Source organism: Berghia stephanieae, chromosome 8, assembly GCF_034508935.2.
Source record: "Berghia stephanieae isolate SIO BIC M18660-M18661 chromosome 8, UCSD_Bste_1.3, whole genome shotgun sequence".
Taxonomy (NCBI): domain Eukaryota; kingdom Metazoa; phylum Mollusca; class Gastropoda; order Nudibranchia; family Aeolidiidae; genus Berghia; species Berghia stephanieae.
In genome coordinates, this window is record NC_088367.1 from 20,551,262 (window position 1) to 20,573,761 (window position 22,500).

The 22,500-nt window shown below is 35.5% G+C and overlaps 2 protein-coding genes and 1 long non-coding RNA gene across 3 annotated transcripts in view; 1 reads left to right on the forward strand and 2 right to left on the reverse strand.

The window, feature by feature from the left end:
- Positions 1–11,346, reverse strand: part of LOC144978330 (uncharacterized) — a 32,002-nt gene extending 20,656 nt beyond the window's left edge. Inside the window, exon 1 of the mRNA XM_078924223.1 lies at positions 10,706–11,346. Coding sequence (XP_078780349.1) covers positions 10,706–10,769 — 64 coding nt within the window. The 5' untranslated portion in view covers positions 10,770–11,346. The remainder of the gene's footprint in view (positions 1–10,705) is intronic.
- A 3,033-nt stretch (positions 11,347–14,379) lies between these two features.
- LOC144978331 (uncharacterized) lies at positions 14,380–15,840 on the forward strand. The gene is made up of 2 exons (XR_013646497.1): positions 14,380–14,562; positions 15,696–15,840. It is a non-coding gene; the product is annotated as an uncharacterized LOC144978331 (long non-coding RNA).
- A 3,316-nt stretch (positions 15,841–19,156) lies between these two features.
- LOC144978948 (uncharacterized) lies at positions 19,157–19,831 on the reverse strand. The gene has a single exon (XM_078925567.1). The coding sequence runs from the start codon at positions 19,829–19,831 to the stop codon at positions 19,157–19,159; it is 675 nt and encodes a 224-aa protein (XP_078781693.1).
- Between the last annotated feature and the right edge of the window lie 2,669 nt (positions 19,832–22,500).

Sequence of the window (22,500 nt, forward strand, 5' to 3'; positions counted from 1 at the left end):
CAGTTGGGAAATAATTCTACTTCACGAGATCGAAATATTTTATAAATTTGACCAGATAGTTTGCCAACTTTTTTGATGATTACTATATCCGATTACAAACAATAACAATATGTCAGCCGGTAAATGCCGGATTCTATAACCCAAGGCAACAATGGCGTGAACTTCACACTCACACATCGAAATCTTCATCCTTCTCTCTTTGTATACGATAAATATGATCAAATATTGAAAATTTCATTTCAACATATTTTGTAGCCATGGTTCCCTTTAAAAATAGATTTACATGCAATTATCAATACTATTTTAATTTTATGTATGATTTTGACCACAGCAAACTTCTTTCCTCACGCGAGACAACAAGGTATCTGGGATGGTGTGTCGTCAGTAGAAGCAAGGGCGCGGGGGGGGGGGGGGGTATCTAGTGGGCGTCCAACACAAAGAAACTGGGATATTTGTTTCTTTTTACAAATGAATAGTGAATGCCTATTTCGGTTACAATAAAATTTTGTTTTAATAGCGATGAAACCGATATCATCTAATTTGGTGGTAATTTTAAAAATTATCTTTATCTTAATTCTACTTGAAAGAAAAAAATGAAGAATTGGTTTTCATGCTACGTGTCTTGATACATGAATTGTCAATATTTTTTTTAATCAACCTGAATAATGGCTGCTTGGGGAAAAATGCAAATAAGCCCAATTTCATCACGTGTACAGTAACGACTCTCTCTCTCTCTCTCTCTCTCTCTCTCTCTCTCTCTCTCTCTCTCTCTCTCTCTCTCTCTCTCTCTTTCTTCTCTCTCTCAAACTTATTTCTAGCAAGCTACAGAAAGGATCGCCCCTGTTGGGCACTACCTCTTTCCTATGTTTTGTTAGTCAAATAAAAGGCCTCTTTCTATAAAGACGATTTTTTTTTAAAAAGCACATTTTTGAATATTGTCGAAAAGAAAGAATCAATTTTCAGGATAATATTGTCACATTTAGCGATAAGACAATCATTACGGGGAAGTGATTTCACGGCTGTTGAATTCTCTATTTGCAAGTTGTTTTTCATGATTAATTACTATAAAAGAAAGCTACATATAAAATAGGCATCGTGCACTTTTTATAGGATTGAAAACATGAGAGATCATCATGACAGTACCATGTTTTACTAGTTTCCGGCAAAGGAGTAAAGAAGTACAATCTTGTATAAATGCTTTTTCCTGACAGATTTGAGCCTATATTTTCATGTTTTATGTATCCTCCTTTTCCTCCGACCACTCCTCTTCCCCACTTCTCCCCACCCATGAATTATACACTCAAAACTTCTCGAGCGATTTTTTTACCCAATAGCTTCAACGATCCCTACGTCGGGCTTGTATTTATTTAAAGATTAGGGGTTACATAGGACAACACTGAAATGCACTTCTAATTTTGGCCAGAAAACTCTAACTTCATAATAATATTATATTCTCCAGTAAACTGTCGTACTCTGAAAAGACACTTCGCGACGTCCCAGGTTTGAGAGTTTTTTCCAAGATGAGAATCATTTAAATCGATCGCTATTTAAAGGACGAGTTTTAATGGCCAACATTTTTTAACACACGTCTGTCAGAGTCGACAGTAAACTGGTTATAGGCAAATTGAATTAACCCTCAACTTGTCAAAACATATTAAACTTGATACTTTGGCTGGGGTCTCAAGTTTAAGCTTTTTTTTCGACGAGTTCGGAGTCATTTAAATACGTATGTTGATGTAAAAGTTAAACATATTTGTGCTAAATTAGAAAAAATCTGTTTTGTCAGAAAGGTTTGACTGTCTCTCGTGTTTCCTACGACAAAGGGAGAGACCCACGATATCAGCTTTTTGATTTTTTGCCATTTGATTGACGTTTGAGATTAGACAGCACTTCACTATTTATTGGAGTGCTTTGTTTATTCGTGGCTACCCTATCAGTCGAGTTTGTTCTTTCGTGTCTGTGTGTGTGTGTGTGTGTATGTGTGTGTGTGTGTGTGGGTGTGTGTATGTGTGTGTGCGGTTTTTTGGGGGTTTTCATTATTTTTTTTTTTTTTGGGGGGGGGGGGGGGGGGTTGGGCTGTTTTTTTTTGTGTGGAAAATTCAATATTATCTAGAAAATTGGTTTATCATTAGAAGCGAAGTGAGGTTATTATAATAAAGATGATGATGTTGATGATAATGATGACGAAGACAATAATAATGATGATGCTGATGATGATGATGATGATGATGATGATGATGATGATGATCATGATGATGATGATCATGACATTTTTTACTCCAAAAATTAATTGATTCAATAAATATGTTATAAAGGGAGGGACAGTTAATAGCAAAGACCAAAGCTGCAAACAACAATAAATGTGGACACTTCCTAGATTGATAAGCAATTTCACGGATCCAAAAAATACATAAACATAGACCTGCCCTTTTGAGAATGCTTACAGAATTTAACCTCATGACAAAATAACACTTAAGGATTGAATTAATCCGGTGTAAGCCATTTTAATCGATAAAGCATGATTTGTATGATTTTATATATATCTGAATTACATCTCCTTCCCGAACGCCCATATCACGTGACGATAGATTCAATAACCACTACAGCATTGGGGGGCAAGACTTTTCATACAAATATCTTACGATAAGTGGGATAAGCTTGTAAGTTCGATGCGTATCTGAACAATAATATTACTCAAACCACGCTATGTTTATTTTTCATTGCGAAAACAAAATAAGATATTTCTATTCAAATCGTTACCGAACATTTTAATGAAAAAAAAAATATATATTAACATTCCCTCCCTCTAATATCACATCTCATGTCTTAGTGTTAGAAACGAAGCAGGTAATAGGTTAATACTTTTATTTTATAATTATAATGTAAATGCTGCTGCTCGAAGCTCGAAGAAATAAATTAACAATGTGAGATTGAATGTAAGCTTCAATTTAATATACGAAAACAGATAAAATGAATTCATCTTAACAACGCCACTACCACATTATCTTATTCGTCTGTAGTGTTTCATTCATCCTGTTTTGTTGATAAAGGGGAAACCCGAAACGTCCATTTTATCTGTTTTCGTATATTAAATTAAAGCTTACATTCAATTTCATTTATTTAAAAAGTATATTAGCCTAAATCGGGGAGACACGACATTTAAATTTGCATTCTTTAATCATCGGGCAAAATCAGCATAATTCATCTAATAATTATGCTGGCTTTAATATTTGAAATCAGACTGAAGCATTCAACTCAAGTATAATCAATGTTCGGTCTGACATTCATTTGTTGCGGAGGCAGCCTTCAGATACGAAACATACGGGCATTTGATCCATTGGCATTTAGTTTACATGTCCTTTTGAAAGTAGTGAAGTAGTAGTAGTAGTCGTAGTAGTAGTAGTAGTAGTAGTAGTAGTAGTAGTAGTAGTAGTAGTAGTAGTAGTAGTAGTAGTATTAGTGGTAGTATTAGTAGTAGTAGTAGTAGTAGCAGTAGCAGTAGTAGTAGTAGTAGTAGTAGTAGTAGTAGTAGTAGTAGTAGTAGTAGTTGTTGTTGTTGTAGTTGTAGTAGTAGTAGTAGTAGTAGTAGTAGTAGTAGTAGTAGTAGTAGTAGTAGTAGTAATAGTAGTAGTAGTAGTGGTAGTAGTGTAGTAGTAGTAGTAGTAGTAGTAGTAGTAGTAGTAGTAGTAGTATAGTAGTAGTAGTAGTAGTAGTAGTGTGGTAGTAGTAGTAGTGTAGTGGTGGTGGGGGTGGAGTAGTAGTAGTAGTAGTAGTAGTAGTAGTAGTAGTAGTAGTAGTAGTATAATAATAGTAGTAGTAGTAGTAGTAGTAGTAGTAGTAGTAGTAGTAGTAGTAGTAGTAGTAGTATGTAGTAGTAGTAGTGTAGTAGTAGTAGTGTAGTAGTAGTAGTAGTAGTAGTAGTATTATTAGTAGTAGTAGTAGTAGTAGTAGTAGTAGTAGTAGTAGTAGTAGTAGTAGTAGTAGTAGTAGTAGTAATAGTAGTAGTAGTAGTCGTCGTCGTTTGGTGCTATCACATCTCCTCAAATGAGTTTTCTGTAAGGACCATTTGTTTACACACATACGACGATATCCTCGAATATAAAAATTCACAGTTGCGGGTAGCACGAATTTCTGTTTTCCCAGAACCCAAGTCACATAGGAAGGGTTTGTTTTTGTTTTTTAATCCAATCTTCTCTTCCTATTTGGAAGCAAATGGCATTCTGTGCCCAATTTTATGTAAGCGGACTAGATTTAGTCATTTACTAGACTGGTAAATGACTTGCTAGTCTTAAGCCTAAGCGGAGCAAGTGACTGAAATTGGAATATATATCGGATTTTGTGAACGTTTTCTAGTCTCTGACTTGCTAAGCTCTTGCATTGAAGTGGGCATTGTAAGGATATTGACTAATTCGGCTATTTTGTGCTGGTAACATCAAGCACTCCAGTAAACGATGGCAGGTAAGATACCAGCCTTCATATTTTCAACACAAAAGATTTACGAAGAGGAACTTAGCAACACATCCGTACAGATAATATTTCGTTCCATTTCATATTTGAACTTACTTTTGCAATGGTGAGTCAAATCATGTGTGACAGTCGACTGATCAGACTACAATGATGTCCATGGTTGACTTTCAATTCTATAGAGCAGTAAAGTTAGGTGCCCCGAACGTAAACAATAACAAGTTGCTAGTGATTTCCGTTAGGGACCGGAATAATTTACGCACAATATAGGTCTCCCAATTTTGTAGTTTGAGTTGTAGGCAATACACTTTCAGTATTGAAAATATGTTTACATAAAATCTAACAGTTGCAGAAATAATAATATAAGGCTAAATTATTATGAAAATCAGGCTCCGAATAATTCTCGTTTTGTTCACACCAGCGCAATAATTTGCTCTGGTCTAAAAATAGATAGACTGTAACTTTTGATAAATTTTAGAAAATTTTACCTTTTGTTCCATAAAATATCCATATCTAGACATTATTTGATGCATGATCGAGTATTTATGAATATGTGTTTCTTTTGCCACCTAACAGCCAAATTTTAAAGGTTATTTTTTTCTATTATTTACATTGGAACGTGAGCTGTCAAGACAGGAACATGTCATTGCCACGTGCTTCTCGACCTTTGTTTACGTTTGGGGCACCTAACTTCAGTGGCGGCTCTAGCCTATTTACAGTGGTTGGGCAAAGAGGATTCGGTCATATATATATATATATATATATATATATATATATATATATATATATATATATATATATATATATATATATATATATATATATATATATGATATATATTTTTTATTTTTTATTTTTTTGTTTTTTTTTAAATAAAATTTTTTTTTGATTTTTTTTTCGCCTTTAAACAAAAAATATTTCAACCACCAATAATCACATTCACAATGAAATGACAATACCAGTAGATTTTAATTCTTCCAAACGTAATCAAAAATGAATCACGAAAGAGAATACAACTAAAAAATAAAGCGACGAGACATAATGCGACAACACCTTGACAATACAAGTCCATTTCCTTCACTCGAAAAATTAAAGAGATGCTTTAATCCCTCAACGGCGATATTAATATTGCTTTTACATATTTCTGGTTTTCAGTAGTACGTAGTAACCTTAAAGTTTTCATGGAGAAGCAACAACAGCGATATGACTCGAGTTTCATTCAGAGCTCAAATTGCATAATTTTTACTGCTGTCTTGGTGGTCAGAATGATTGTGCCGGTGGTGGTAGTGGTTGGAATAGTGGTAGCGGTGGTGGTGGTGGTGAAGGAGGAGGAGGAAGACGAGGCGGTGAGGGGTAATTATGGTAGTGGTTTTGGTGGTGCTGTTGGTTAGAATGATAGTTGTGGAGACGATGACGGAAATTGTATGGTGATGTTGATATTGTTTTTATTGCTATTGTTGTACTTGTTGTTAATATTGTTGTTGTTGTTGTTAATGATGATGATGATGATGATGATGATGATGATGATGATGATGATGATGATGATGATGATGATGATTATGATGACAACGACGATGTCGTCGACAATGATGGTTACCATACGATATTACAAAATTTATTCAATCTTAGGCTTTCGCCAATTAATCATACAATTTGATGACCACATACATGAAAGTGGAAAATAATGGCAAATGGGACCAAACAATAAACTGATACCATTAATAACCACCAAAAAAAAAATACAACAATAGTAATACCACCAATACGTACAATAATAATAACAATGATAATAATAATAATAATAATAATAATAATAATAATAATAATAATAATAATAATAATAATAATAATAATAATAATAATAACAATAATAATAATAATAATAATAATAATAATAATAATAATAATAACAATAATAATAATAATAATAATAATAATAATAATAATAATAATAATAATATAATAATAATAATAATAATATTACCATCATCATTACTACTACCACCACCGCTACCACTATACCACCATCACCATCATTATTACGTTTCCAATTATTTTTTCTCGTTTTTTAAAATTTGATATCTATCAAAACAGACGAAAATTCCGGTGATTTTTTTAAAGGGTAGTTAAAATATCTACGATTTTATTAGCCCTGAAAACTACGATTTTTATTTTCCTATCTAAAGTAGGCAGGTCTGCTATGACAAGTATCAGTATCAGTTCCATAGTCAAAATAAGACAAACAAAAACAACGTTTATTTAATATTAGGCTTTCGCCAATACTTCATACAATATAATTAAGACAAAATAATGTTACCAATCTCTCCTCATGTATTCGTTTGACTATCGTCACAATAATTACCGTGTTATCTTTGCTCCTTACCCAACCAATCCTTGCTTCCCGCCTCTTCATCGCGAACCATCTTATGTATGTATTAGCTTCAGGACGGGCAAGTACGGAATCTGCCCACCCTTCCTTTAAAGGTATTTATTTCCTCTATAACTTAGAATTCAACTATCTCCTTACTCAGAAGAGTATTTCTCGTATACTAATTCAATTGTTGAGAAAACCAAAATGGTGGTTGTATTTTATTTATTTATTTAGTCGTGACTTTTGAATAGAAGTGTTTTGTTTTATTAGAGGGAATACAATAGAAAATTACATTGTTTTGCAAAAATATTTAGTCTGGCAATAAAAATACAGCGGTAATTACTTTAAGAATAATAAAAAAAAAAAGAATTAACAAATTAATTTGTTAAAAAACAAAACAGAAAACAACAACAAAAAACAACAACAACAACAACAACAAACAAATAAGAAAACAATTTAAATAAATGAGTTTTGAGAAACACTAAAGAAAACTAGGGGAAAAAAAAGAAATAATTTAAATGGATAAACAAATATATTAAAACAACACAAACTAATACTAAATTGATATAATATTAGTAAATTAATAAATTTAATTCAATACTGGAACCTTCCCAGCACAAGTAAGGCAATAAATAAGAAAAAGTTCGTTTGCCAAAATCTCTATTTAGTGTACACTGGTTAATAAGGTGGGCTCATTTGAATTAGCCCGACCTAGTACTAGAGAGACCAGACAGCAAAATCACCGTCAGGCGACGTGACGATGAGATGACGATGTGGGCGGAGTGGAGTGGAGTGGTTGGGGGGGGGGGGGGGGTGATAAAAAGAACAGGAGCGTATCCTGGTTTATGTATTACGGGATGCATGGTGATTCGCAATCTATCAAAAATACACACAAATTGATTTCAGTACAAAGTATCAATTTTAAGTAGTAACTTTTGAAATTATCTAATTTAGATTTGATTATTTCGGACCTGGTAATACAGCATATAACTTGAAAAAACAGGCTGGTATTTGCCCACCCTGCCCATTATTACCAGCCGTCCCTGCCTAACTTTACTGCTCTATACATAGGCCAATGAAAGTTTCATTGAAACTCAAACAAATTGAACCAAAATAAACAAACAAACAAAACAGAAAGTGCGATCCGATATATCACATTAATTCAGTCAGTTACAATGCCAGCAGAATAACGTTTGCCTTCACTACACTTTCTAATCGTTTTTCGTTTGTTTTGTTATTTGTTTTTTTTGTTTTTTCACAATTTAACACCCAGTTCACCCAACATAAAACCGTGTTGATGCGATAGATCACATTTAGCCTACCATGATAATTCGTCATGAATACGTAAATGCGGTCTGTTTGGGAAACATTGTGTCGTTGCTCGCTACGCCCTTAATACAACACCTCTACCTTCGCATTCTTTTGAAAATTGAATGGTTCAAAGCGTGAAATTAAGGGTCGGTTTGGGTCTTTTCTTTTTTAAAAATAATCCTACCTATATTGCGCGGTTTTAATCATTCTGTATTGTCATTATAGGTTTTTAAAAAATTGGTGAAAAATATAAAATATCTGTGTTGACACCCCTTTTGCGACCTAATGTGGGGGTCTGGCACCCAAAAAAAATTATCTTGTGGCAAACGTACCACAAAAACTAATGAAGGAATGACCTCCATATTATTATTCCCCTCTTATCAACATTGTAGCATAGTGTGTCATCATAGAGAGATTTTACAGCTTTAGCTTATGGTTAAAACAGTTTAGTTAGAATTACTCATTAACGTGGATGTAAAATTAAATCAAAAACAAAAACAAAACAAAAAACAAAAAAAATAAATAAAACAAAACAATATAATAACAGAGACCTGAGTCATCTCTCGTATCTATAACCACAATACGTGTATAGATAGAATGAAGTTGACGTCATTCAGGTCTTTGTTATTGCTTTTTGCCATCCACGTTTATAAGTAATTCTCACTAAACTGTATTAACCAGACTATATATAAACGTTCAAGTTTACACATGGTTTTGTGTGTTGGTCCGTTATACTTCCGGATGGCAATGTTTTGAGCTTCTTAACCAAGCGCACACTATCTATTAGTTTGAGGTGGTGAATCACAAATGTGGCGTTTTAAATCGAGATTATTATAAGGTGTTCTCATAAACATACCTCGTAAATGTGAGAAACAATATACTATTCTAATATTTAAAAAACAAAACAAAACAAAAAAATCAAAAAACAAAACAGACGAACAACAACAACAAACACAAACATAAAATGGACCTCCATAATCAAAGCGGTATTGTGTCGGGATTAATTCGGTGCTAAAAATGAGTTTCTCTCAACAAAATGAGACTCGGGTCAATTTTTTTCCTCTTTTCCTTTATTGGGGAGAATTTATGTAATTTCTATGTGTGATATAAAATTCTATTTCATATATTATCTGGTCAATCAAACTTTTAGATCCATTATTTTTTTTTTAACTTGAGTATTTATAATATAGGCAATATTCACTAAACGTGCTCAAAGCGCTTTACATGGGGACCCTGACCAACAGCAAACCTTTGCATGTAGGACGAGACATGACGCCTGTTTGGCGATATTACAATTATTTTCCGACAGAGACAACGCTGCTAACGGTCATGTACTAGTTTTACACCTAAGTACAATAAGAGAATGTGAATTAAGAGCATTTTCCAAGGACTCAACTATGCGCCGTTCAGAGCGGGACTCGAACCAAAGACCTCCCGATCTGAAAGCGAGTCTCATACCACAAGACCACATAGTCGCATCTGCATCAACCCGACATAATACCGTTTTGAAGTCATGGGCCACATATCAATTCTAGTTTATGTAACTTAAAATGCAAAAATATTTGTCACTTATCTGACATACTCTGAAAAAATTATTTTAAAAAACAAACAAAACAAAACAAAAACAACAACAACAAAATAACACACGCACATTTTTTTAAAAAAATTGGCCAGAAAGCGCGTCCTTCAAATACCGATCGTCTTGAACTTTCAGGTTTGAAAGTTTTTGACAAGAGGAGGATCGTTTAAATATATCGATTGAAGGACGAGTTTATTAGCAAAATTTATTTTTATGTGTTTGAGCTTTTTTTTTTTTCTTTTTTTTTTTTTTTTTTTTGGGGGGGGGGGATGTTTGTTTATTTGTAATTATTATTATTATTTTCCTCTTCTTTTTTTTTTTGTTGCTATTTTTCGTTTTTTGTTTTTAAAGTAAATAAGTCAGAATAGCAAGTATGGAAAAGAAAAGGGTAAATAAACAGATGTGTGTCTCTGTGCGTGTGTGTGTGTGTGAGAGAGAGAGAGAGAGAGAGAGAGAGAGAGAGTGAGAGAGAGAGAGAGAGAGGAACACACGCACTCATACACACACTAACACACACACACACACACACACACAAAGAGAGGGAGAGACAAAGAGAGAGAGAGAGAGAGAGAGAGAGAGAGAGAGAGAGAGAGAGAGAGAGAGAGAGAGGGGGGGGGGCAGGAGTGGCTTAAATTTCACCATAAAACAGATTCGGCGATGATGACCTGGGTTTCTATGAGAACGTTAAGCATAGAATTAAAACAAGACAATTATTAAGGGAAAGTTTTCACCATCACGGGCAAAATACCACTATGCCCATTCTATTTTAAAATATTTATTTTACAGCAAAACTTTATAGAATATTTTTTTTCAAAAACAGCCATTTGAGATTTCAAATGATAGAAGACGAGACCAAAAAAAAAAAAGAAAGAAAGAAAGGAAAAAAGAAAAGAAAGATAAGAAAACAGAAAAAAAAGAAGGAAATCAAGAAGAAGAAAAAAAGGACAAAATTGAAACTTAATATCGGAATTCTCACTCACCTGAAATTCTGGCAAAGAGAATTAAGACCCAACAGCATAATAATACGAATTTGGTGGCGGCCATGTCTGTACTGAAACGATTAGCCCACGGTTACGGAAGTGGAAAATCAACTTCGCTGAATCCTCGTGACCAAGTAATTTTGTTGTTTTTTTTTTCTAATTGTTTTTAAAAAGTATAAAATTAAACTCGACTCATCGTTCACACAATGCCCGTGTATTTTCTATATATGTTCATCTATCACTAATGCGTTTCTTCATTGGGTAGTCTCAATTTTAGTCAGTCATCAAACTGAGAGAGATTTTGTTTTTTTTTGTTTTTTTATTTTGTTTTTTTTTTTTGTCATGAAACTATAATAATTTTAGAATAAACTCTAACTATCTTAAATAAACTAAGATGACTGCATTTTAAAAAAACGTTTAAGAGTATTATCCCTCTGTAAATCCGTAACCGTAATGGAGCCTTAACTGATCATTAGTCTAGCTATGTCAAATTTTGGTATCTGGCTGAGCATTCAACAAAAGCGCAGTAGCTTTTACAGTTAAAACAATGAAATAAATAGCGTTCTCTTTGTGAGAAGGGAGAAGAGAGATTACAAACATTAAACGCTCCTTCTTCTCTCTCCCTCTCTTGTTTCTACTGCAAATATGACTAGCCATGTGATTTGTTATCAGCCAATGGCGTGGAGATACAACTTCGCCATCTAGACCAAAGAATAAAGCCCGAAGTTAACCTTTTAGCGTTCAGGAGTTAACTTCTGCCAATTCATGTGTTGATCTACAGATCTATCGATTTTCACAACAAAAAATGCTAGAGCTGCATCGGTAGATCACATCACTGTTATTTCACATTTGAAAAAAAAAAACAGTTTCATGTTAGAGGTTTTGTTATTTTTTTAACTTGAGCTTTTATAAAGTGCAATATCCACTAAACGTGCTCAAAGCGCTTTACATGGAACTCCATCCGTAAAGGGTTAACAAAGGGGAAGACAAAGCCACACGTTGGGCACACCTGTTTTAGATTGAAGTGTTTGGTTTTTTGGGGGCTTTTTTTTATTCAATCAATATTTAATTTTGTTTTTATCCCCTTCTTCTCATATACCCCCAACACACACACACACACACACACACACACATATATATATATATATATATATATATATATATATATATATATATATATATATATATATATTAGGTGCGAGAAAATAAAAGGCCCCAAAGTAGAGCTCTTTAAAAATGATAATATTTATAAATCATCACAACATTTTGCACGCTGTGAATCTAACAACTTGTTTTTACGAATCTCAAACTTCAAGAAAAATGAATGAAAGGTTCAAGAGTTATAGCTGTTCAAAAAAATCACTAAAAATTGTCATATCAAGAGTTCGAGAAATTCGCGTCATGAATTACTTTGACTTTGAACGTCTTGTCGATTCACTGGGCAAGATCTTGCCACAAGGGTAGGGTTCACCTCATCCCGTTTACTTCGTTTCATTGTACGCATTTGCACTGTGTTGAACACACAATCAAAACAATAAAGCAGAATTCCTAAAACCGACAACTAACAGCCATGGTTTATTCTGAGGAAGATAAAAGTGTTATTAAAGCATTATTCGAGGAAAAGGGTTGGACTGGTATAAAGATTGTTCGAGACTTTCCGAATAAGAACTGGTCAGTCAAGACGGTTAACAAAATCATTACAAAAGTACGAAAAGAAGGGTCAATTCACAGAAAAAAATGTGGTGGCCGCCCCTGTTCAGCGAGGGTAGAGGAAACTATCGACTTTGTGGAAGATGCTACTCTGCCTCAAGAAGACAATCCTGGATCCCGTCTCTCTACACGTGAAGTTGCTGGTGTCCTAGGCATAAGTGACTTTTCCGTACGGCGGATTATAAAAAAAAGATCATTATCTCCGCCCTTTCAAGCTAATCAAAACCAGCAGAAAGTCTTAAAACGTCAAGAGAAAACGTAAAACACGATCAAGAGCTTTATTAGACAAATTCACCCACAACGACGTTAAGCATATCATTTTTACTGACGAAAAAGACTTCACTCTTGATCTTGCAAGAAACAGTCATAATGACGTTGTTGTGTACGGTAGTAGAAAAACTGAGATTTCACAGGATAGACTTTATCATGAGAGTAATCGGTTCTCCAAAAAAATTATGGCTTCGGGAGGGGTTATTTGGAACGGCAAAACCCGTCTCCATTTCATCGATACCAAAACAACAAAAGTGAGTTCACAAAATTATACGGTACTGCTTAAAAGGAAAAACTGTTTTCCAGATTGCTTAACACTGTATCCTGATAATTCGTTTATTTTCCAACAAGATGGGGCTATATCCCACTCAAGTAGATCGACACAAACATTCTTAGTGGAAAACAACATACAATTCATAACAAAAGATGAATGGCCTCCCATGAGCCCTGATTTAAATCCTATGGATTACAGCATTTGGGCCATAATGTCAAACATTGTGTACAAGGGCAAAAAAAAAAAAAAAAAGTATTCGATGCAGAGCAATTGAAAGCAGCAATCCAGGATGCTTGGGACAGAATAACTATTGATGATATTCGTCGTTCAATCGCTTCGTGGAAAAAACGCCTACGTACTGTAGTGACACAAAACGGCGGTTCGACCAATCGCGTATGATCTTTATGAAATCTCCAGGTGGGGCCTTTTATTTTCTCGCGTCCTACATATATATGTATACAACAACATATATATATTACACAAAAAAGTGGGGGAGAGATTGCATTTCTTGGGGAAATTTAGATCTTTTGAAACTAGCGAAAAAGACAATGATCCTAATGTATAACTCGCTTATAAGAAGTGTAATTTCCTTTGGTATTGCAATGTGGTATGGTAACTATGGGGTGAAAAAGAAGAATAAAATCCAACATATAATAAATATTGCTGGGAAAATCGTTGGATGTAATTTTTAAGAGCATCTGAACTCCACCAGAAAAGTATCCTCAGAATAGCAAATCTATACTTGCCCAACCATCCCACCCCCGACATCATTTATTTAAGTTGTTACCACCTGGTAAACGTTTCGAAGGCATTAAAAATAGAACTAACAGATACAAAAACTCTTTTATACCCACAGCAGTACGAGTACTAAATGAAAGAAGTAATGTATTTAATATCTTATCTGTTATTAGACATTGCCTGTTTATGGAATATTGATTTTTTATTGTTCTTTTTTCTATATATCGATCTATCTATCTATCTATCTATCTATCTATCTATCTATCTATCTATCTATCTATCTATCTATCTATCTATCTATCGGTATCTTTCTCTCTCTCTCTCTCTCTCTCTCTCTCTCTCTCTCTCTCTTATATATATATATATATATATATATATATATATATATATATATATATATTATTTTATATATATATATATATTTATATATATATATATATATATATATATATATATATATATATACATATGTGTGTGTGTGTGTGTGTGTGTGTGTGTGTGTGTGTAGAAAATTATACATATCAATAACGAGTTGTGTTGTTGTACTCTATAGAAATTATTTTATTGTTTGACCAAATAAAGTAACAAAACAAGACGAATAAAATAGGCTTCCTAAGTCGTGACGTAATCCTGCGCAGCAACGCATGGCAACAAACCGGCTGGCTCTAAACAGTCGAGAAAAATGGCTGACACGAACTCTATTTCCATCACCGCCCTTATGAAATATTTCTCCAATGAGCATAAAAGTGTCTCGCGAGGTGAAAATCATCATCAGTCAGGTCCTGTTTTGACTTTCACTTACTCAGATGGCTTGATGTTCGGCAAAGTTCAAGCCAGCATGAAGAATAAAGAGTATTCTGTGAAGGTAAGTCATTTCGTCTTCTCATTCTCACTCTCAAAATCTCACATCTCCGTAAAACTACTGTTGGACAATAATCAGTTTACTTTGAGTTTAGGCAGATTTAGTATATCCAATGGAAAGATTTAACTGTTTACGTTCGATTTTAGTTAGGGAGAGAGAGAGGGAGTCATTGAATTATTGTGTTTTTATCTTATGGACCACGGACTTTGAGTCTTTGAGGTCTTAGTCTTGCTTCGCTAATTTTCGTTGCTATTGACTATAGTCTACTACATACTATTTAGTAACCTTTATTATAATACTCATATGAGCATCACAATCACAAATCACGCTAGACATTTTATCATACTTCATGTGGGGCAGCGTGGATCAGCGGTACGGTTTTTGCTTCGTACCCGAAAGGTACCGAGTTCGTTCACCCGCCGCTGCGCTGTGTGGCCTTGAGCAAGTCACCTCGCCCTAGCTCAATTTGCGGCGCTGCACCGTGGTTCTTCCAGTCTTCCCTGGGAATAGACCCTAGAGATAAATTTCCTCTATGGGATGAATAAAGGATTTATTTAGACCAGTGTTAGTCACGGTAAACTAAACTTCCTATTGGGTTAAGGTGTAATGTAAATGTTGCTGCTTGAAACTCGAAGAAATCAATAACATTGTGAAATTGAATGTGAACTTCAATTTAATATACGAAAACAGATAAAATGGACGTTTCGGGTTTCCCCCTTATCAACAAAGCAAGATGAATGAAAGAATCACTTAATTTGTTTTTTTAATTGAGTTTTTATACAGCGTAATATCCACTAAATGTGCTCAAAGTGCTTTACAAGGGGTCCCTGGCCAACAGCAACATTTAACATGTAAGACGGGACATGATGCCTGTTGGGCGATATTACAATTTTTTCGGACAGAGACAACGCCAGGTACTCATTTGACACCTGAGTACGGTGAGAGATTGTGAGTAAAGAGCCTTCTCCAAGGACTCAACTATGTGCCGAGCGAGGCCCAAACCCAGGACCTTCTGATCTGAAAGCGAGTGTCATACCACAAGACCACAACAGACGTTTTATTAGTTTGTTTGTTTTTTGCCTATTGAGCATGGTCGCAGCTCTAAATTTGAATCTTTTATTCTTTTACTTCCACAGATCTATCTTGATGATGCCTTGGGTTGATTCAGTCCAAAACTAATTTGTGTGGTTTTATTTAACAATGTTAATGACATTGAACATACATTGATACAACAATGCCATAATTTGTCATGTTTATCATGTAAAATCATGTATGGACCTACAAAACCATTATTTTGAATGGTGATTTGATGATGATGAACAAAATATGTGTGTTGTACAAAATAAATGGCAAAGCTAACAAAATGCAATCTCCTTAATAAGAGGAGACTGGGGATTGACAAGTGCTGCAACAAATTGAAAAATAATATCAGATGTTTCTCTTAACATGGTTGGAATATATGAGAGATGTTAACATTTTTCAGTCTTTCATTAGCCCTCTCAACATGAATTCTACATGAAGCAATTTCTTTTGTTAATAAAATCTCATTTTCAGTAAATTTATTATGTAAAAAGGGAGGGATATTTACAGTTACTCCTTGAGGTAAAATATCTTGAATCAGGATGGGGTTTTACCTTTATTACCTTTATCTGCTAAAATTAATTCTCCAGGGCTTAAAATTAAAAGTTTTAGTAATCCACAATTTTGTACAATGACCTTATCCGAGACAGACCCTGGATCATGTTTAGAAATAAAATTTATCACACCATTTGGACTTAGACCAACAAGAGCTTTAACAGAATTCATGGACCTATAAGAAGAATAAGTTAACCGTTGTTTATCCATTTCTTTAGGAATAGCAATTTGGTCATCTGTACAATCAATGATCATTCTGCAATTTGGAAATCTTAAAAATGATGATGGAGCTGATAGTTTATTTTTATGTCTAGAAGGGCATGTAACCTTCATAACATTTTCAAAGAGAAGCGTATGGCTTATGTAAAACATGAATAAAAGTTTGTATAATATTTGTTATAGTACTTTCACTAACGCTAAACAATTGTGAAATATGAAGGTTAGCGTAGTTCTGTCTAAGTTTCATAAGTGTAATAATGAAAATTTGGTCTTTTAATGCAACTGTCTCTTCTTGAACTTCCCATCTACTATAATAAATAATGTTACCTCTAAAGCACTCAACATATTGAACAATAATATTAAATATTTTAAAAGAATGTACACCTGTCTCCATTCGAAGAACTTTTTCTGTAAGGCTTGAAACAGTGTAAGTGCGTTGAATCTAACTTAGTTGGGTTTTTTAAAGCTAGCTATTTCCTTATTTTTGTCTGTAATTTTTTGTTCTTGAATTAAATTTGTTGTTCTATTTAAAATATCCTCACTTGTTCTACAATCTGTTTTTTTTTAAAAGATGGAATCCTGTGATGATGGTGACGAGAGTTGAGATGATGATGAGGGAGAAGATAATGAGGATGATGATGAGGAGGAAAATAATGATGATGAGGAATCTGGTTTTTTTTAAGGTGGGACTTTGTGATGATGAAGAGAGTTGAGCTGATGATGATGATGATGATGATGATGATGATGATGGTGGTGGTGGTGGTGGTGGTGGTGGTGGTGGTGGTGGTGGTGGTAGTGGTGGTGGTGGTGGTGGTGGACTTCTTGATGTTGGTGCCAATTGAGATGGGGTGGGAATTCCTTGTGTCACTTTTCTTTTCTTTCTTTCTGGCTCTGATGGAAACAATTTATTTTTATTTCTGTCAAACAATTCAGGGAGGTTGGCTTTGTCACCATCTCTGAAGTGACAAGAACACACTCTTGATGATGATGTTGGATCTTTTGTCCTTTCACCTGAAATGAAAAGATAAAAAAAAAAAAAAACAATAATTCTGTTGGGCATATTGGGTATATTATTTAATTTGATAAGTACTTTGTTTTAGACTATCTTGTTTGACACCAGCTCAATGCATGATAAATCAAAGGTGTGCAAGAGACTAGGTTACTGGTGGGTCTCTCGCCTGTCTTTTATGAAATCGCACATTCAGCAAAATGTCGCACTTCCTCATTACTTCTTTTGATGATTTTGACTAGGTATATATAAAAATAAGAATTCTTAAATTTACACAGTTAAAGTTGATCTTGGGGTTGAGTGTGGCAAGACTTGCGTTTTCTCTCTTATTTCAGTCAGTACTGTACTGGACAGTGCGGTGATGGAAACTTTGGAGTGTCAACAATCGGGCACAGGTAAAGGAGAGAGGTCCCTGCCGCCATCTTGCTTTGTTCACACAGAGTTGCCACCTCGGCTGTCGGGGAGGGGAGGCATGGCAGAGAATCAGAGAAACTTTCCAAAAAAAAGAGGAAAGTATGTGTGTTTGTGTGTGTGTGTGTGTGTGTGTGTGTGTGAGAGAGAGAGAGATCTGCGTGAGGGGAGGGGGGGGGGGGGAGAGAGGTTGCGTTATTTTATTTATTTATTTTCATTTTGCCATAAAGGTATCGAGTTTAAAGTAAGATTTTAACAAATATTTTATTCTCTTTCTTCTTGTTCTCCTTTTAAAAAAATTATCACTTATCAGTAGAACTTAACTCTCATTCAGTTTATCAGCCTTAACATCAAAACGATTGAGATATCATTTTTGCTTCAACTTCAATAAAAACCTAGTTTGGAATGTATTTTTATTTATAATTTCGTGCAATTGTACACTTTAATCATAAAATATAGGTCTACGTAAGCTAGAACTTGACCTAGATCTGGACTACGAACTCTATCAAATGTTCGACGAGGCGTGCGTGCTTACCTGACTAAAGTGGTCCACTTTTTCTTCAATTTTTTGTCTGCCTGTCCATTTGGAAATCTGTAAAACTTGCAGGAGTGACTCTCTGACTGGTGTAGACAATCTGGTAAAAATACTGGACCATATTTAAGATAAAAATTGTTTTTTTGAGCGATTTTCCAATTATTCCTTGCCTGGACCAAGCACGGATTTTTTTTGTTTAGAGCCAGCCGATTCGTTGCTAGGCGGACGTGACGTCAGACTGTGGAATCCTATTCCAATCGCCAATCCATCCAATCTCGTCAACAAATCAAAACATATCATCATCATCTTCATCTGCCGGCTTCACTCTAGTTCCGGGGCAAAATACCAAGTTCAAGGGAGACAATCCACACCAAAAAAAAACACATCAAATCATACAGCAATAACGTTTACAGTTGTCTCCCATGAACTCGGATCATGATTATTTTTAACACTCCCCACCCCTGGCCAATGCCACTGCTGAGGCCAGCATAACAATTTCTAAAAACAAAACAAAACAAAATAAAAACAAAAACAACAAATATTCTAACATTAAATGATTATAAATTAAAGTTAAAGGCCTTGGGGGGTCTGATATCTCTACCCGATTTGGACAGTGAAACAACACAGTCAGGTTCAGGGGTTCGATCAGTATTCTCTGATACTGGATTCTCAATTTCTATTCCATTTGCATCACTCGAAACTTCAAGCTTATGTAGTTTCTGGACAGCTCTGATTAATTCCCCTTTCTCAGTTTTCACTCCAACTGATCTAATCAGTCCATCTTTGCTTTAGATCAACCTACATACCCTCCCCAATGGCCATTTCATTCTTGGTGTGTTTTCTTCTCTAATAAGGACCAGAGAACCAACTTGAAGTTTATTTTTATCTCTAACATGCCCCACAGTAGGAAGATTTCTGATATAATCTTTACTCCAGATTCTCCAGAATTCATCAAGACCCAAAAGATGGTTCTTGTGCGCAACATTAAACTCATTAGCATTCTGAGGGGTTCGAGTTTTGATATGAGAAGTATCAAAGGGTGAGTTTCGCCCAAGCAAGAAGTGAGAAGTAGTCAGAGGTTCCACGTCTTCATCAACATAAGTCAAAGGTCTAGCATTAATACAAGCTTCAACTTCATACAATGTGGTTTCAAGTTCAGATTTGCTAATCATTTCCCTGCCAATGGATTTTCTAAGAGCAGACTTAATTGGCCTAACGAGTCGTTCCCACCAACCTCCATGCCAGGGTGCCAATGGAATGCTGAATTTCCAGACTGGCTCAGCATGACCTAAATGGTGTTGCAGAAGGCCGCTTGCAGCCTTAAACGTTTTGGCATTATCTGAGTAAATGACGGATGGCACTCCTCTTCGAGCGCAGAACCGTCTAAACCCCAATATGAAGACGTTTAATGATAGAGAAGGCACCAGTCCAGGTCTAAATGTAAAGCTCTGATAACTGCGCATGTGATCAGTAGAATGTAGTGCTTTTTTTCACCCGTGTCTGAGCAGTACAGAGGGCCATTATGGTCCACACCCACAATGGAAAATGGGGGCGAGCGATCAATTCTATCAGAAGGTAAGGGAGCAAATTTTACATTACATGCCCTAGAATCTTGTCTTTGACAATCAACACAATGGTGGCAAAACTTTCTTACAAAGAGATCTCAAACCAATTATCCAATAATTACTTCTTAAAGATGATAGCAAAACAGATACGCCTGCATGTTTCATCAAATTATGTTGGAATCTAACCAATAACATAGCTAAGTGGCATTTTGGCAAAATAATAGAATGTTTTTCATCATATGAAAGTACATGAGACATTTGTAATCTTCCGCCAACTCTTAACAAACCATTTTGATCGATGAAAGGAGACAATTTGTAAAGAAGTGAACGTTTGTTCACAGCTTTACCATCTTTATAACAATGAATTTCATCACTGAGATTTGCTTCTTGAACAAGTTTTATTATGCATGTCTTTGCAGTTTCCAGTTCATCAGGATCAAATAGGTCTGTCTTTCTTATCTTAACATAATTAGAGTTGTGGGACTGTTTTAAGTTGTCAACAAATCTTAGCACCCATCCCACAACCCTAATAGCTTTGGTTAATGTACCAAATCGTTCAAAACAACAACAGAGGTGGCACCCCCGATAGCACATTGACTGTGTTGGTTCGAACCATCTCATAGATTTCTTGGTTCATCTCTTCATGAATTTGACATGAATCATTGATTTCAATCTATCCAGGACCTTGGAACTTGAAGCCATTTGTCTGAATTCATCAACTCGTGGGCAGATATGCCACGGGTAAGCATGTCCGCAGGGTTTCTAACCCCTGGACAGTGACTCCAACTGGACGGACTTGTCAGAGTTTGTATTTCAGTTACTCTATTTCTGACAAATTGCTTCCACTTCTCAGGATAAGACTTGATTGTCATTGAGTCACCCATGATCTGTGCCCCTATCCAAAAACCCAAATTACCCCCTGAAATTATCAGAATAATACAAGGGAAAGGTTTGAAATTGGCTGAAGGATCATGTGTGGACAGTGACAGTCCTTTGAAAATTGATTCTTGTTGGTTTACATTATTTAATTTGTGAAACCAAATGTATGTTCAATAACGGAATATCTGTCTGCACAAGGGACCATGTTTGGGTGGATAATCTCAGGCTCTTGGGAAAAGGGTGCAAAAGGGGGTAATCATAATCACATTGGCCAACGACTCTTGTGCATGACTGATATTCCGGACCTGCTTTGTCATAAGTGTTGGTGGGTACTTGTAGGTACGAGAGTGCTCGATAACGTTGGTTAGAGCTAATATAAAATATGAATGGATTCACTCACTTATGGCCGAAACACATGTTTCTGTGACTTCTATATATCCACGTCTTCAGTCGGCATACTATGTCCGTAAAAAGATTATTCCAACTTGGGGTCATTGTTGTTATTCTTGTATCTTTACTTCTGTTGTGATGTTGGTTTGGCGGTGATTGGTGTTGATGTGTTCCACGTGATGGGGTGTGTTCTCATTGCGTGTATGTGTATGCATGCGTGTGTGTGTGTGTGTGTGTATGTGTTGTGTGTGGTGTATACATGTGTGTGTTTGATGTGTTGTGGAATGTGGTTTTGTGGGGAAGGGGGGGGGGACGGGAGGGGGGTTGTTGGGTAGAATAGGGCCGGGAGGGGGCGGAGAAAAGAGGGGGGGGGGGGGGGGGAGGGGAGGAAAGAGGGGGGGGGGGGAGGGGAGGAAAGAGGGGGGGGGGGGAGGGTTATTTAACCTTTTGTGTTTTGAGCTTGAATTTATTGAAATGTCTGCACATTGTCATTAGTTCTGATCTTTTGTTTAAGGTGTTATTGTTTCTGTGGTTGTATAGCAGTATTTCCAGTTTCTCTGTCAGGCACATGTTGCATTTTCTGGCACCGCATCTGTAGGGGCTGCTTTGCCTGACGACCTCCCAGGTTGTTGTTGGTGTTTTATTAGTGTTTATCTGTTCCCAATATTGCATTGCTAATTTGGTGCTTTTTGCTTTGCTTTCGTGCGTTATGGAGGCCTTGTGATTGTTGTATATTGTTTTAAATGGGGGTTCTGTGCTGCCGATATATTGTGCCACGGTGTTGTCCGTGGCTATTGTGGCTTTGTAGACTATGGCACTTTTTTGTCAGTTTCCTTTGAGAGGGCAATTGTCCTTCTTTCTGCAATTACAGTTGTCTTTATTTTTGGTATTGTTGAGTTCGGATATGATTTGTCTGTTGTGGTTGGTAATAATCTGTTTCATGTTTTGTGCACAGCTGTAGCTTATCTTGACGTTATTTCTGTTGATTATTTTATGCAGGCGGTGGTTCTTAAGGACATGTTTATCATATTATGTTCCTTTTGCTGTTTTGTTATGGTGTTGTGGCTTGCATCGTATTTTTGTATTTCAGTGCTGAGGTGTGACCTCACTGTTTGAGTGCCATTTCATAGTCGTGTTTTGTTTCATTGAACATATCTTACTTTGCAGAGAGGTTGTTTAGCCGTTGTTCTATCATTGTAGGTATTTGTTATATTATCGTGGGTTGGTGGTTGGAGTGTTTGTGGATGTATAATGGGGCGCTGTTGGATTTCTTATATGGTTTGTACTTGTTAGATTTG

Coding starts and splice junctions, on each gene's coding strand:
- LOC144978948 (XM_078925567.1), bottom strand. CDS start 19,831: ATGCGCAGTTATCAGAGCTTTACATTTAGACCTGGACTGGTGCCTTCT.